This window comes from Setaria viridis, chromosome 5 (assembly GCF_005286985.2).
Source record: "Setaria viridis chromosome 5, Setaria_viridis_v4.0, whole genome shotgun sequence".
NCBI classification, from domain to species: Eukaryota; Viridiplantae; Streptophyta; class Magnoliopsida; order Poales; family Poaceae; genus Setaria; species Setaria viridis.
The window spans coordinates 36,350,885-36,366,062 of record NC_048267.2 but is presented as its reverse complement, the minus strand read 5'-3'; the positions used below and the strand labels follow the sequence as shown (position 1 = coordinate 36,366,062).

The window sequence follows — 15,178 nt, the reverse complement described above, 5'->3', positions numbered from 1 at the left end:
TTTCATAAGTTTCAAAGGATTTCATAAGAATTTTTTTATAGGATTTAAATCCCCTAAATTTCCTACACTTTTCCTTTTGTTCCTGGGACCTCAGTAGAGGAGGCGAGGAATTTATCTAAAACGGAAATGGCCAATTTTCGTTTTAGATCAGGGATCCGTCTGGACTCAGGCTGGGTAAACCGGTAAACAGTTCGGCCGTGGCCCGTGGCTATGAACTCGATCCGGGCTGACGAGCGGGATTCACATCAACGGCAGGCAGATGTGGACCCCATCACCAAGTCGTCGCGTCGTCTCCTCCGCTCCCGCCACTCTACTGCTCCGCCTCCTCCTCCTCGCCGGCGCCGCCGACGCCGCGCCACCTCTCGTCGGCGTTTCGCCCCAAGGTAAACGGGCCGCTCACTCGCTCGCCTACCTCCGCACCTCGTTTCTTCTCTCTTCCTCACCGAGTCGTTTCCCCAGATGAGGCGTACTTCGCGACCCAGGTGATCGCCTGCAGGGACGGCTCGGGCTCCTTCCCGAGGAGCCGGCTCAACGACGGGTACTGCGACTGCGCCGATGGGACCGACGAGCCAGGTATTTGTCTCCATCTCTCTTGGATTTGTCCGAACTTGACCGGGGATCAGAGTGAACTGTGGAGATCTAGTCGATTTCGCCGATGCCGTGAGATCCGGTGCAATAAATTAATAATGCACTGGGTATTAGACTAGAGGTCAATTTTTCTCTTGTTGGTTGATCCGCGCAGGTAGAGCTTTTCGAATTCAGGAAAAGAAAAGAAAGAGAGATGTGTGACCTCTGCAGTGCCTTGAACCTACCATTTTAGCATTAGCTTAAGCAAAAACCTGAATTACTGACCAGCTGTACTCACTTGACTGCCACATTAGCTACATGAAAACAGGGGTATGAGTAACTGTAGGATGATGAGCAGTGGCCAGTCTACACCTGTGAATTTTTTACTGCAGAATTGTGTGCATGTCTTTTACTCGGTGCTAACATCTATGCCCTAGCTATTCACTGTAATAATGATGCTATTCACATTATTTGGGTAATACAGGTACCTCGGCTTGTCCAGAAGGCAAGTTTTACTGCAGAAATATTGGAGACACCCCTCATTTGTTGTTCTCTTCGTTTGTGAATGATAAAATATGTGGTATGCTATTTGTTTTATAGACTATAAAGTTCACTGCAAAAGTCTGGAAGTTTATTTTCCTTATTTTTGAGCTGTCCCTTCGAATCTAACATTTCTGGCTAGTTTCTATTTACTGTATTGGTTCCTTTGTGGTTAGCAGAAGTGTTGACAAGTCGTGTTTTTTTCATATAGATTGCTGTGATGGAAGTGATGAGTATGAAAGTGGCGTCCATTGTCAGAACACGTGTCGAAATAGAAAGGATATTGCTGAGGCTGATGATGGTGGTGTCAAGCTCTCAGTAACACGTTTAGATGCTACTAATGAGTTTACTAATAAAAATACAATTGATATTGAAAACCTTGTCCACAACAGCATCAACAAAGATCTTATCCAGAAACTAAGAGGTATTGGCTGTTGATATATCAGAATCAGTTCCAGCTTTTATGGGAACTTAATTTGCACGCTTAATGTGGTGTCAATTTTTCCATGTTTGCAGGATTAAGGATGGCTCTAGTCATTGAGCTGGGCATTGTTGTATGTATTTTTGCTTTCTGTGTTGTTCGGCGCCGAACTAGAACACGCAGGAGACAACATATTTTGAAACGTAAGTAAGCTTTGGTCCATGTTTCCTATCAATGTGTTCTTCCTCTAATAGATTTTTTTTTGAAATAGCTAGATCTAGAATCTGTAACCTCTGGATTCCCTTGCATATAGGGATGCAAGTGGGTACCCAGTGGGTAGTTCTGGGCCACTCCATTAGTTCATTTTCTTTTCACTTTTCTTGCTTTAAAATTCAGATTAGTACATTTAGATGTGTTCTAGGTCGACCCAATGACCTAGAGAAGAGAAAACTAACATCCCTACTTGCATACCATTGCTATACACAAGTTTGTATATTTATTTCTACTCGTTTCATTGTATGTTTCCTGATCTATTAGAAGTTAATTTTGCAGTCACCCAGAACTTTGGAAATGATTAACACTCAAAGGGGTGTGGATTCATTTTTTTCATTGTTTCTTTTTTATGTGTTTGCACTTAAATATTAGAAACTTGCGAGCACTTTTATATTAGACCAGTTCTGTAATTTGCATGCCTGTTCCATCCTGTAAATATTTGGGCCAACTACTAAGCTTATCTTCCATAATTTCTTACAGCCTGTTCCATCTTCAGTACCAGCCTTTATTTTTTGAGCTTGTTAAAAGATGATGCGAGCATTGAGCAAAAATTCCGTCTTAATGCATTGTGATTTAGTTAGTTTGTTGGAAGCAGAACAAACTCACCAAAGAAATTGTGCTGTTTTTCAGGTTAGCTGAGCAGTAGTTACTACAGAAACAGTTGATCGATGCTCATTTGCAAATATTAAAGCTTAGGAGGATGGAGAATTGGAGATGGAATGAACGGCTCTGCACCTTTTTTGCCAGGTGCATCTGCTGTTCTGAACTTTGTTGGCTAGGAAAACTATGTATATGTTTACTCGGAAGAATGGTCTGAAGTCTGAACTGTGAATTGCTCTGTAGTGGGTACTCTGGTGTACTTAATAGTTGTATGTGATTTTGTTGCACCGTCAACTCTTCATTCAACGAGCTGGAGCTTCTTATATTTGTGACGTTCCAGACCTCACCGGGCGGAATTAGAACATGTATTTAACTGAAGATAAATTGACAGCATTGGTTTCATTTCATGAGATGCGTCTACTCAACTGCTGCCGTTTTTCCCTTTTCAGAAAGACGGAGACGCGAGAGAACAAAAAAAATGCGTGGAAAATATCATATGACTATCACACACTGGGCCGTAAGCCCACAAAATATGACACGTGGGCCAAAAGCATTGCCACTCCCGGCCCTCTAGGGTTTTGCACCTCTCTCCGCCCCTTCACTCACTCACCTCAGCAGTCAGCACTTACAAATTCCCTGATCCAAAACCTCCGCCGTGGCCGCTATCTCGGAGCAACGCAAGCAATCCCACACGCGGACACGCCTCCTCACCCGCCCAGCGACCACTGCCGCCGCATCTCCGGCGAAGATGGTCGCCGTCAGGTTCAGGGTGAGGTCCACCTCGCTCTATTCGCCCTTGCTTGTGCTTCGTATCAGTCGTGGGCGTGTGCGTGCAGTGCAGTCTCACCAGCACCAGGTGCCAGGTGGTGGGGAGGGGTCATGCGAATCTGCGATGAGCACCCTAAGATCTGCCGCATGAAGCTTTGAGCCACCAACGAAGTCCGCGCCAAGGCTATGTTCTGGTAAGGATTTGAACCCCATCGAATGCCTCTCGAGTCCGCTACGTTCGATTCTGCTTATGTCCTTGGATTTGGTGTCGGGATTTCGCTTACCTGCATTGGTTTGGTTTGTTTGGTTCAGTGCAGATACTTTCTCCGCAGATGAAGAATAGCAACTATCAGATCCTCGACATCAATGAGGTGACCCTTCTTCTCCGTGCCTCGTCTTTGCTTGCCTGTTGCATCTTGGTCCTGCCATTCGTATATCTTAATATATGAATCACCCTGTTTGCCAGTACTTAGTTACGTCAGTGTGTCCTGGTTAACTCATCAACAAGCCATATCATTTTTAGAAAGAGTGCCATAAACCAGGGTAGGGTAGCCACCATTTGTGTAATGCAATTGACCCACAGTCAGCTAACTGTCGTTTTCCTATGGGCGGGTAAGTTTTGTAGTTTGAACAGTGATAGCTAGGTGGTGCATTCCTGCTGTCTGCTGATGGAATGGACTACTGATGTTGTGGATGCAATGTTCTTTCATGTATTCATGTTCTGTGGTTTTGCGTTGTGAAAGGTTTTTGAAGCTTTTGTTATATATGTTTTTTCTGGAACTGCATTTTTTAGGTTCTGGTAAATAACTTAACTGATTGATGTAAATTCAGTAGCTGGTTTACTCTTCAATGTGTGCTTGGCTGACAATGTTTTGCCTTGGCATTCTATCAATAGATCTTTGAAGGGAACCTCACCTCTGGTTGTGTAATCAAAACAGGACTGGCTGCCACAACATGTACAAGAAGTAACTCACCTTCAGTGCTGATGGCTTCACGCCAGTGTCAGGTTCTTTGCATTTAGATCATCAAGACTGCAATAGTCCACTTCAAGCTGTTCAAAGCAGTGCAAGCGTGAAAACTCTAAGCAGTTCCACATGAAGAACGTCAGGTTCTCTCTGGTGTACTGCAACCGGCCACCTGCCAAAAAGCTGAAGGCCATCTTGTTTATGTGATCTGACTCATCCTTCCTAATCTGTACGCCCACATAGTTTGGAGGATGAGGATTACTAGTTCATGTTTATTATATCTATATTTAACTCCCCCCCCCCCCCCCTAAATTCTAGTTGTAGATCCATGCAGCCTTTTTATCTGGATGAAAATCCTCTATTCTTTTCCCTCATGATATCTGCTCTCTTATAACGGAATAGTTAAAATTCCTCCTGGTTTTGGTTTACTTAAATATCCAAATTTGTGTTATTTACTTGCATATTTATGATGACCTACTGGGGTCAGTCTGTCTAGCTGTCCAGTCTGTAGGAAACTAGCAACATGATCTGATCGAATTAGTTTTTACAACATCCCTGTCATTGCTATTTGTTACTTTAACTGAATGCTTGTCTTATTGAGAGTATATTTTCTATGCTGATAGGTAGTGGTATTGCTTCGTATATCAGTGTCAAGCTGTAATGTTTCAGTGTTCTTCAACATGTTTCTTGAGGTTACTTAGGAGGGCAACTTTGCCGAGGTTACCAACAACAAATTTGGTTTCCTTTTTTTCCCTGTTGCCAATATCAATGTTCCTCCTGGATGTTTCAGATTAATCCATTAACCATTTGGTTTTATGGATGAGCATCCTTGCCAACAATGTCTAGTTATAGAGCATTATTTTACCCGCCTTTGAAATTTGTAGTCCTGTCAATTTGCATTCAACTTTCAGCTAGTGTTTGTGTCCCTGCATAATCTCATGTCCCTGTGCCATGTCAGTTCCTGGTTTGCTGTAACATGTTACTGTTATTTTATTTTCCGGTATGGGTACAATTGAGTGCTACCATTCTGCTTATCTTTTGAGCAAAGTATCTGTTAATATTTGTTCCTTGTGCACCTGAAGTGTCAACTCATTTTTATTGATGCGGCATCTTATCATTGTGATTTTTGGGAGGCAACTTTACCGAGGTTACCAAGACAGTTTGGTTTGCCTATATCATCCGTTGCCAGGTTGCTTGCTCGCATTGACCTTGGTTTTATGGTCAGCTTCCTGGCAAACATTTTTTTTAATTATATTTACAGATTTTGGTTTTGACTCTTGCACTGCAGATTTGTCTATTGGGATCCTGATTGGTGTTAAAGTTTTTCCTTTTTTCTTGAATGCTACTACACCGTTGGAGCATGTTGCTGCGAAGCAAATGATGACTGCAATGCCCCTGGTTGGTGTTACAGTTCCTTTTTCTGAAGGCCACTACACTTGAGTAACACTGTAGGAATGTAGGTTGCGGGCTTACAGCGAAGCAGATGATTACTGCAATGTTCCAACAGTTGTTGCTTTGTGCATGATATTGGAATATTGGATATGCTTGTGATGCAGTAATTGTTTTTTCGTTGAATTGCTATGTGGAAGTCATTATTCTTGGATGAATTTTTCATACACAACTAGGGATGCTACTTTGTGTCAGTGCCATACTTTCTCTGTTCTCGTGTGCAACAGTGCAAGCATATGTTTTGTGGGATGTAGCACGTATTGATGGTTCACCGGAGTTGGTTTGTGTTTGTCGTCTGTCAGGAACGATGATGGTTTGTCCTAATCTATTTCCTGAAATTGTATTTATGATAAAGTTGGTCAGTTTAATTGCTTGACACAAGATTGGTTTAAGAAGAGGCGGGTTTGACTGCTAGAAACCGCGACCAGCTTTGAGCATCTTACCCTACACCTTCTCATCTTCGATCTGGGATTGAAGTGCATATACTAGCATAAAAAGGGGAATTGTGTTGGATGGGCGATCAGTGAACATTCAAATCAAAACGGCATCGTTGGACTCACTGAGGTAGTCGTCGATTGATGATATAATAGAAAAAAAGTAAATGTATAAATATGTGCTCGCTCCGGATTGTGTCTGAATCAAAACATCGCAGGTGGTAGTGTTTCTCAGTGGGCCAAGAAAGTTTGCAACAGAAAATGTCTGACCACCTAATGTGATCCATCTTGCTGTGAAAGAAGATTTGCTATGCCTCTGTTTTTCTACATTGTTTCTGGATTGTTTATCTGTGCACAGTTTTATTGCACTAGTACCAAGATTGAAAATTAGGTAACTGTGTCAGTAGAGTGTCATAGGGATGAAACTTCTTTTACATATGATAAAACTCTACCTTCTTTCTCCTCACAAAGATCGTACAAGTTAGCAAAATTATAGATGTAGCATGGAATTTAATGCTCATCAAACTCTTCATGATCTGCTTGTCTAGTTTGGTTGTCTCACTTGTGTATATATATAATATAATGTCAAGCAAAGGAGTCAAATGTGTTTCAGACCGTCCTCCAAAAAACAAATCTGTTCAGACCCAGCGTCCTGTCGCTTCCAGTTTCCACAGTAATTTTAGTCGGACCGTGTAGCACATCTTCAGTTCTTCTGTAGCAGGCTAGCAGCCTATCGTTGATTTTCGATCGCACGGGTTCCCAACGTAGACGGTTCGTCTCTGCTTTTTTTCCCCCCGATGGCCGGTTCGTCTCTGCTTTTTTTTTTTTTATGAAAGGTTCGTCTCTGCTTTGACCACTCCACTGCAAGTCTGCAAGGGATCCAATCCCTCACCAACCTCCAGTCCTCAACTCTCATCAAGTCAAGCCGCACCTCGTCCCTCGCCCTCGTCCCGCTCCACCACCATCTCCAGCGACTCGCGAGCTCACCATCCGCACTCGCTTTAGTTTTGCCTGCCCACCTACCCCAACTGCTGCAGCTCGACGCCTTCGCTTCGCTCCCCGGTACCCCTCTCCTTTCTCGCACACCCACCATTCCTTTACCGACCCTTCTCGCCTCGCGTCCCATTACCAAACCACACGCAGGAGGGAGCCGGGAGCTCAATCCCTGATGGCTCAGCAGCAAACGAGCCCCGACGAGGTACCACCCGATCCTGATCGCGCCCCAAACCTCTCGCCTCTTCTTGTCTGCGTTCCGATCGAGTTGGTTTGATCAGCTCACCCTCGGGGAAGTGGTTTACTTACCAATGGCGCCGCGTTCTGCTGGATGCAGGTGGTCCTCGGGCAGGAGACCGACGGCGCGAGGGTGGTGACCCTGAACCGCCCGCGGCAGCTCAACGGCATCTCCGACAGGGTGGTACGGCTCCATCGCCAGCTTGCCTACCCGGTTCTTTTCCTTTCGGTGAAAGCCTTGTGAATTTGCGGTACGATTGCGTGCGCGCTGTTTCTGCCTGTAGGTCTACCTCCTCGCGCAGTTCCTGGAGAAATGGGAGAAAGACGATGACGCCAAATTGGTCATCTTTAAGGTGCATAACTTCTATTCTAGTATACCAGTGTGCAGATGAGAACTAAGACGTTCTATGCTAGGAGTTGTTGGCACAACATATATGGTTTTACCATGTCGAATACTTGTGAGGCCACGGCCACCTAACGTGATCTATCTTGCTGCGAAAGAAGATTTACTATGGCTCTGTTTTTTTTTTACGTTCAGCACTCGTTTCAAGTTCCACGTAGACACGTGCTGATGTTTGATTTTGAATTTTTTATTAGGGAGCTGGGCGTGCATTTTCTGCTGGTGGGGACCTGAAGATGTTTTATGAAGGGAAATCAGGTATGAACATCACAAAACAATTCCGACGTGTTGCCACTATATTTTTTCACTTTCTTACTGGCTAAATTGATTTCTGTTACCACGATTTGCATTTGCATACAATAAATCATGTCACTTGGGAGATTTATTGCTTCTTTTGCAGATGATTCCTGCCTTGAGGTTGTGTATAGGATGTACTGGCTCTGCTACCACATCCACACCTATAAGAAAACCACGGTGATACTCTTGTAATGGTTACCAGAGGATCATGGTTCATCTTTGGGGGAAAAAAATCATGTTCTGAAAGTCTATGGTCCTATGTTTGTGTAGGTGGCTCTTGTTAACGGGCTTGTCATGGGTGGTGGTGCTGCTATGGTTGCTCCACTGAAGTTTGCGGTTGTTACAGAGAAAACAGTATGTGTCACAGTATGCCTTACAGGCGTATATTATTTACAAACTAATTTAGCTTAAATCTTCTATCTGTATTAGCTTCATTGAATCCTCATGATAATATTGGAAAATGTCAAATTTGTAATCCTGTGCACCTATTTATATGATCTTTTGTTATCTACAAAAACTACGTGAACATTACATTTTCAAGTATTTTTGTTATTGATGAAAGGTTACCCACTTGATTGCTTGGACCACTAAATGTGGTTCTGAATCCTTTAGGAGATTCTAATAGCGATCAGCTTATCTTGCTTTTCTTTTTCGGTAGATTTTTGCTACTCCTGAGGCTAGTGTTGGGCTGCACACAGATTGTAGCTTTTCCTACATCCATTCTCGGCTCCCTGGATATTTGGGTAAGTATTATATTATAAATTTTTCATTCATGGGCTTGTATTTTTATAATACAACCGGCAACTGCATATGAAATGTAGGGTCCTGCTTTTCTAAAAGAAATCAAGTATACGACAGGGCAACATATTGTTACGAACTTATGATCTCTCTCAATTGTCTTGTTTTTGGACTATTAGGCGAGTACCTGGCTTTAACTGGTGCTAGACTGAATGCAAAGGAAATGATTTCTGCTGGTCTTGCTACTCATTTCGTCAGTTCTGAAGTAAGACATTCAGCGGCTAGCATTACCTAATTTTATTGGTTTGTTGCATTATTGCTCACTTGGTTGCATGCGCAAATAATGGAGGCTTGGGAGTTGAGATTGGCTGACTACTTTTTGATTTTGGTTGCCTAATTAAAGTACTTGTGGTATGTATGGCAGAAATTGGAAGAACTCGAAAAACGTTTACTGAATTTGGACTCTTGTGACGAGTCTGCAGTCCGAGCTGTTATTGAAGAATTTTCTACAGATGTTCAACCAGATGAAGATAGTCTTTTGAACAAGTACTGATGTGTGATGAAGATAGAACTTGTTACACATATAAGTTACTTATTCTACGTACTGGAAAAAAACTGACATTGGTATCTCAATCTTTGATAGGCTTTCAACTATCAACAAATGTTTCTCCGCCGAGACTGTTGAGGACATCATAAAAGCATTTGTAAGGGTTCAAACACTTTCTCAGACTGTTGTTGATAACTGATGTGGTAGCTAGTGTTTATTCTACATTCTGTAATATGCCAAGGGTTACTTAGACCTTAAAGTTGGCACTTTTCTGCAAAAGGCTGCAGATCTTAATCCTGATGTCAAATGAAAACCTGGTACAATGAGCTAACAAGATTTTTTCCAGCACCTTCCTTCAAAATATTTTTCTTGCACCAAACATGTATTCATGCTTTGCAGCCTTCATGCTTCTAACATCAAACCATGTCCTACTGTCCTTGTAACGGGTATTTCTCTATTTTGCATTATCATTAAGCACGCCCTTCCATTTCTGTCATTGTAGGAATCAGAAGCGAGCATAGATGGAAACCAATGGATAGCTCCAGTCATAAAGGGTCTGAGAAGATCATCTCCAACTGCACTGAAGATCACCCTGAGATCGGTACAATCTCCTGCATCATTTTTAACCTAATGGAAATTTGAAGTATTGACTCTATGTTTCTGCTTGTTTGTGTAAAGTGAAGGCTAGTGGAAGATATGTTTTTTTGGGGGGAAGCAGCTATGTATTTTTTTGCTTCATTACAAGCTGCTTTATTCTTGTGCAAACTACTCTTCTTATATTTATGTAATTATGCACTACAGTGGATTTACATGGGTTTTCTTTTCAAAAGTTAAGCATGATTTTTCAACTTTTCAGATCAGAGAGGGTCGGAAACAGAGCTTGCCTGAATGTTTGACCAAGGAATTCAGACTTACAATGAACATTCTGCGACAGGTTGTTAATGGGGATGTTTATGAGGTACAAAGATCATGCCAATAAACAGCCAATGCTTTGAACCAGATTTTTCTTCGACTTGCTCATTGACACTTTCAGTTTGATCTTATGGCAGGGCATTAGAGCTCTTAGCATCGATAAAGACAATGCCCCTAAGGTCTGTCTCCCCCTCTATCTCCTCAATATTCTTGTTGCTTGTGCACTTGCTTTTAACTTGTCTATGACGACGCAGTGGAATCCTGCTACCCTTGAGGAGGTGAAGAACGAGGACATTGACCGTGTGTTCCAGCCGTTCAGTCCAGAGCACGAGCTCCAGGTCCCATCTGACGATTCCGACAGGTGAGCGGCGACGTCAAATCTACCGCATCACTCATGAATCCTGCCTAGATTGCTAACGCTTTCCGCACCAACAATGCGCAGGTGGAGCGGTAAATATGAGAACACGGTCTATGCCAAAGCTTCTCAGTAACTGCATACAAGATTTAGATTCCAACCTATGCTTGTCCAGTGCTTGTGTTCTATCGGTGTAACAATATATGAACAGTTGAAAAGATTACACCGCGACAGGAAGCAATAAAGCATATATTTTTTATCCAACACCCATGCCATTATTCTGTAACAAGGAATGCAACGTTCACATGTTTGATGCCTAGCAAAGGCGCAAAACCTACCATCTATACACGAACTAGATCAGAAAAACTCCATCTCCATGTGGTGACTAGCGTACTTGGTAGATATCCTCTCAATGTGTGCTCTCCTAACTGAAAGAATCATCTTCACAGCATCTACTTGGCTCTTATCGAACTCCACCCCGACCTTCTTGAGCTTCTTCCCTCGGGTTAGTAGAAAAACCATCAGTTCATTCTGAAATTCTTGAGGCTTGAACCCACAAAACTTGAACTGCACCAAGCTAGTCAGACAAGATATACTCGCCAGCCTCTCCTTGAGATTGGTGGAAGAGGGCAAAGCCTTGTATGTTTTAGCAGCCTAGTACACATAAGGAAGGCATGTTAGCGATAACCGCACAATGAAATATGAGATGTTGAGGTGCTATGTGAACAAGAAAGGTGATATTAGGTACCGAAAGACTAAATTTCTGTAGGTTAGGGCAACTCTCAAGCAGCTTCAGCATGAAACCAGTTTCTTGTACACTTGAGAGATCTAAGCTCACTGATAGTATCCTCAAGTCTTGAAACATGACAGTCAACTTCGGAATATCTTCATATTCAGATGATAACACCTGCAAAAAAAATCAAGACATCCAACATATTAACATAAATCCTTAACAGCCATAAGAACCGTGTGCACTTCATATTTCCTACACTACTTCTCGTTGTGCCAGAATCTACACTGCATTGCAAAAAGTTTAACAATTTGAACCTTTTCCATGCCTAATCACAATGAAGCATGCTACCTTACCAGAGATGCATATTTTGACACCAATTAAGCATCTACTCCATTGCAACCAAGAAATTAGGAGATATCAATTGTACTGTGTAAGCTCAAGGTTATATTCTCTGTCCTTCCTAGAAGCAAGTCTTGCAACCATGTTTCTGCCTTGCATGCCTACTTAATTTGATAATTTCACGATATAAACACTATGATTCACCGTGTTTTGCCAAGACAGACAGAGCCACAGACAAGACATTACAAACTAAAATGTTGCCTCAACAATTCTTCCACATAAACACTATAATCATATGCTACAGCCATTCGCTGTGGAGCCCCTTGTTTCCATAGAATCTCCATAGCATCTACAATATTTGATATTTAGAGGTTTTAATTAGCGATGCAGGTATAGGGCGTGCGGCCGTGCCGTGGACAGCCGCAACCCATGTAAACTGGCTGCCAGGGGTTTTCATGCAATCACGTCTGCCTCTAACTGCAAGCAATTAGCAAGCATAGTTTTTGGTTTGGTGTTTAAGCCCACCAAAGCCACAAGGACCCGCAAAATCTATCAGTCCCATTGAATAATCACAGCCAAAGCCATTACAAATGCCATAAGGTATTCAGTCATGGCTCTGCATCCACATTTGCCATCTTGCTCTCTGCTGCCAAGCGACGGCGAGGAATGCCATCAGGCACGTGGTGCTGCTATGTCCGCTGCCAGTTGATGCAACTGGCTAGATGGAGAGGCTGTGGGTTGGGACGATTAGGGCTTGACGGAGACAAATGCTGCAGGACACTGGCGCAGATGTCTCGGTCTTCTTGAAGGAGAGGAAACGGCAGTGGGGGAGCGACGAAGGATCAGCTGTAATGGCAACCAGCGGCACTCGACCCTCCCAATCTAGGATTTTGCTGTGTCTGTGGGTCCTTGATGGTCTCGTGAACGGTGCTCTACTGCCATGTCTGCCGGGATTCCTTCCCTCAAACCCACTAATAATCCACAAGCTACAAGGTGGGCCTGCAAGGACCGACTAATGAGTACTTTTTGCGGGGCAGGCTTCTAGTTTTATATATATATATATATATATATATATATATATATATATATATATATATATATATATATATATATAACTCAACCACACAACACATTAGCATCATGCATTTTGATGGTACTTAAGCATCAATTCAGCAATATAACAGTTATCACTAAAATAATTTTGTGCAATCACAAAATTATGATATGTCAATCCTACTCTAAGGCTCAAGATTGAATGATTTGTCCTTCATATAAGTAAGTTTTCAATAACGACCATGTCTAATTGATTAAGGTCTGAACTCTTACGATGATTCTTCAAACTTCTGCCTATGACTGATGGTATGTAAAGACCAAACGTATGCTTCCATCAATCTCTACTGCCATACCATGAACAGAATCATACTTCATAGCTGCTACCCAAACATCGCACACAACTTGAATCAGCTAGCAGCTAGTGAACTATGCTACAATGCAAGAAATCGAGCTTACCTTGATAGCGTGGCCTCTAAGCGTGAGGCACTCCAGCCTCACACCAGCATCCAGGAGCGGCCGAACCCTGAATGACTCCATTACTGTCCGTGGTTTGGCGATGTGAAGGTAAGCCTTCCTGACATCCGGCGCAGGCACCAGCTCCAGTCTCTTCACCTTACCCCGCGTGTACAGCGTCACCGTCCTCAGCGCTGGCGCTCTAATTGTGATCTGCTCTAGCTTCAGCGTCGGCCTGAACACGAGGTTCCTGACGGAGGACGACTCCACCGTGCAGCTGCCGGCCTTGCCCGTACCGAGCCCCGTGCAGTACACCATCTCGAGCGTGTCCAGGCATGACGCGGAGGCGAGAATTTTGTTGATGATCTCCTGGTGGATGGCTACGCGGTGGAGCCTGAGCGTGCGGAGGCAGGGGCACGCGACGTCGGACCACGGGGGCACGGCGCAGGTATCGAGGGAGAGCACGGAGAGGGATTTCAGGGAGAGCACGTTCTTGGGCACCCGCGCGCGGCGCGCGAGGCGGAAGGAGAGCTCGGAGACGCCGTGCTGGGCGACGTCGTTGAGGACCCGGCGGAAGGCCGAGGGCGGGATGGCGCGGTGCGGGGCGAGGGCGAGGCGGCGGAGGAGGATCGGCGGGGTGGCCCGCAGGATCTGGATGTGGGGCCCGTTGGCCGGGATGTCGGGCTCGTTGAGGGTGAGCGAGTCGACGCGCTCGAGGAGCCGGGGGATCTCCTTGCGGAAGTGGCGGGACACGGCGGCAAGCGTGGCGGCGGAGCGGGTGGACAGGCGGGAGAGGATGTAGCGGAGGAGGTCCTCGTTGAGGTTGGAAAAGCAGTCGGGACCCAGCCCGGCCGCAGCGTTACGGCGCCGGCGCTTGCGGGGGCGGCGGGCCATCGTGGGGCGGCGGGCCATCGTGGGGCGGCGTGGAGTCCGGCCGGAGTCGGGGGAGAGAAGGATTGATTGGGTCAATGGGTGGGGAGGAAGGATGGATCCGGGCGGGGGGTCCGGGTCCGGGAGCGTTGCAGGCTTGCAGCTGTTTTGTTGGAGGGTTATTGGTAATAAGTAATAACAAACCGTCGGGCTCGAAAACTAGCCTCCTTGCCGTCGAAGATAAGTCCGCTAGGTGAGGCCTGTTGGGCTGGTTGGCACTTGGCAGTTAGGCCTGTGTTGTAAGGGACAAGATTTTCCTTTCTTAAAACGCTCCTCCCATTGCATAGTACAAGTATATCATACTGTTTTGCATATAAGATTGTCATATAAATATCACTAAATTATTGTGTAGAGACGAGAAGCAATTTTATATTGCGCTATATTTTTATCTTAGATCCTGTTTGAATCTACCAACTAAATTTTATTGGGTTAAATTTAGTTGATATGGATCCAAATAGGACCCAGCTAAATTTTAGCTGGTTAAAGATTTTTTTAGCTAGTTGAACCCAGCTAAACCCAGCCAGCTAAAGTGATAAAAGACCAAATTGCCCATCCATCTTCCTTGAAAAAAGTATTTAAAGTGGGAGTGAGGGATAGGATAGACAAATACCTTTTCAACTACCATTTAGCTAGAGATCCAAACATTCCTAGCTAAAGCTTTCTTTTAACTAGCTAAAGTTTAGCTAGATAACTTTAGCTAAATTTTAGTTAGGTGGATTCAAACAGAACCTTAGCAGCTACAGAAGTGGATGATGACAGCCAGCTTACAATACTATGTGAAAAAACAAGTGTTAAGAATGGCTTGTGCTTTGATTCTCTCTTCCGCTAGGTGTATTTTATGTATCTTTTTCATTCTATAATACAAGTATACAACCCAACATTGTGCTCATTTGCATGGAAGTTATTTTTTTAATTCCTTTTCTTTTCTGTTAATTAGTTTCTTCAATGAAAACAACAAATAAACTAAAGTATAAATTTTAGCTTAAATATGCATAAAAATAAAAAATGTTACACCTGCACAATAAAATTAAAAGGAATGCATATAGTTGTAGAAAATAATAATAATAGAGCTTTTGATTTTCATAGATTAAATTGAACATATTAATATTATAGCTTCATGGAAAAATATCTCATCTTTTTTTAGCAAAGTCAGCAGGGGAAGTCTCTACCTATT

The 15,178-nt window shown here is 43.6% G+C and overlaps 3 protein-coding genes across 5 annotated transcripts; 2 read left to right on the top strand and 1 right to left on the bottom strand.

Annotated features, from left to right (window-relative positions):
* The first annotated feature begins 200 nt into the window (after positions 1–200).
* On the top strand, positions 201–4,568 carry LOC117856655 (glucosidase 2 subunit beta). Of its 3 annotated transcripts, XR_004640639.2 has the most exons (9): positions 203–383; positions 460–573; positions 1,052–1,147; positions 1,319–1,531; positions 1,624–1,731; positions 2,432–2,548; positions 2,851–3,363; positions 3,482–3,540; positions 4,108–4,568. XR_004640639.2 is itself a non-coding variant. In XM_034739006.2 (6 exons), exons 1-6 carry the CDS (start codon positions 260–262, stop codon positions 2,434–2,436), a joined length of 660 nt encoding a protein of 219 aa, XP_034594897.1. In that variant the 5' UTR covers positions 204–259; the 3' UTR covers positions 2,437–2,808. The 3 variants fall into 3 exon arrangements, 2 of the variants coding, with proteins under 2 accessions (XP_072149809.1, XP_034594897.1); XM_034739006.2 differs by lacking the exons at positions 2,851–3,363; positions 3,482–3,540; positions 4,108–4,568 and having other exon boundaries at positions 204–383; positions 2,432–2,808; XM_072293708.1 differs by lacking the exons at positions 1,052–1,147; positions 2,851–3,363; positions 3,482–3,540; positions 4,108–4,568 and having other exon boundaries at positions 201–383; positions 2,432–2,726.
* A 2,329-nt stretch (positions 4,569–6,897) lies between these two features.
* LOC117856654 (3-hydroxyisobutyryl-CoA hydrolase-like protein 5) lies at positions 6,898–10,760 on the top strand. Its single transcript, XM_034739005.2, has 15 exons — positions 6,898–7,215; positions 7,348–7,431; positions 7,532–7,600; positions 7,845–7,905; positions 8,048–8,121; positions 8,215–8,298; positions 8,603–8,687; positions 8,862–8,947; positions 9,107–9,228; positions 9,326–9,386; positions 9,732–9,830; positions 10,086–10,187; positions 10,279–10,320; positions 10,396–10,502; positions 10,584–10,760. Exons 1-15 carry the CDS (start codon positions 7,186–7,188, stop codon positions 10,630–10,632), a joined length of 1,155 nt encoding a protein of 384 aa, XP_034594896.1. The 5' UTR covers positions 6,898–7,185; the 3' UTR covers positions 10,633–10,760.
* LOC117856653 (F-box/FBD/LRR-repeat protein At1g13570) lies at positions 10,730–14,097 on the bottom strand. The gene is made up of 3 exons (XM_034739004.2): positions 13,078–14,097; positions 11,245–11,403; positions 10,730–11,150 (listed from the first exon to the last, which is right to left on the bottom strand). Exons 1-3 carry the CDS (start codon positions 13,984–13,986, stop codon positions 10,854–10,856), a joined length of 1,365 nt encoding a protein of 454 aa, XP_034594895.1. The 5' UTR covers positions 13,987–14,097; the 3' UTR covers positions 10,730–10,853.
* Between the last annotated feature and the right edge of the window lie 1,081 nt (positions 14,098–15,178).

Excerpts from the sequence above, each read along its gene's own strand:
- LOC117856655 (XM_034739006.2), top strand. The coding sequence starts at position 260 with ATGTGGACCCCATCACCAAGTCGTCGCGTCGTCTCCTCCGCTCCCGCC. Across the intron at positions 384-459 it reads CGTCGGCGTTTCGCCCCAAG|ATGAGGCGTACTTCGCGACC; the intron begins GTAAACGGGCCG and ends TCGTTTCCCCAG. Across the intron at positions 1,532-1,623 it reads TCTTATCCAGAAACTAAGAG|GATTAAGGATGGCTCTAGTC; the intron begins GTATTGGCTGTT and ends CCATGTTTGCAG.
- LOC117856654 (XM_034739005.2), top strand. The coding sequence starts at position 7,186 with ATGGCTCAGCAGCAAACGAGCCCCGACGAG. Across the intron at positions 8,122-8,214 it reads ACACCTATAAGAAAACCACG|GTGGCTCTTGTTAACGGGCT; the intron begins GTGATACTCTTG and ends ATGTTTGTGTAG. Across the intron at positions 9,229-9,325 it reads GAAGATAGTCTTTTGAACAA|GCTTTCAACTATCAACAAAT; the intron begins GTACTGATGTGT and ends AATCTTTGATAG.
- LOC117856653 (XM_034739004.2), bottom strand. The coding sequence starts at position 13,986 with ATGGCCCGCCGCCCCACGATGGCCCGCCGCCCCCGCAAGCGCCGGCGC. Across the intron at positions 11,404-13,077 it reads TTAGAGGCCACGCTATCAAG|GTGTTATCATCTGAATATGA; the intron begins GTAAGCTCGATT and ends TTTTTTTTGCAG. Across the intron at positions 11,151-11,244 it reads TACAGAAATTTAGTCTTTCG|GCTGCTAAAACATACAAGGC; the intron begins GTACCTAATATC and ends TATGTGTACTAG.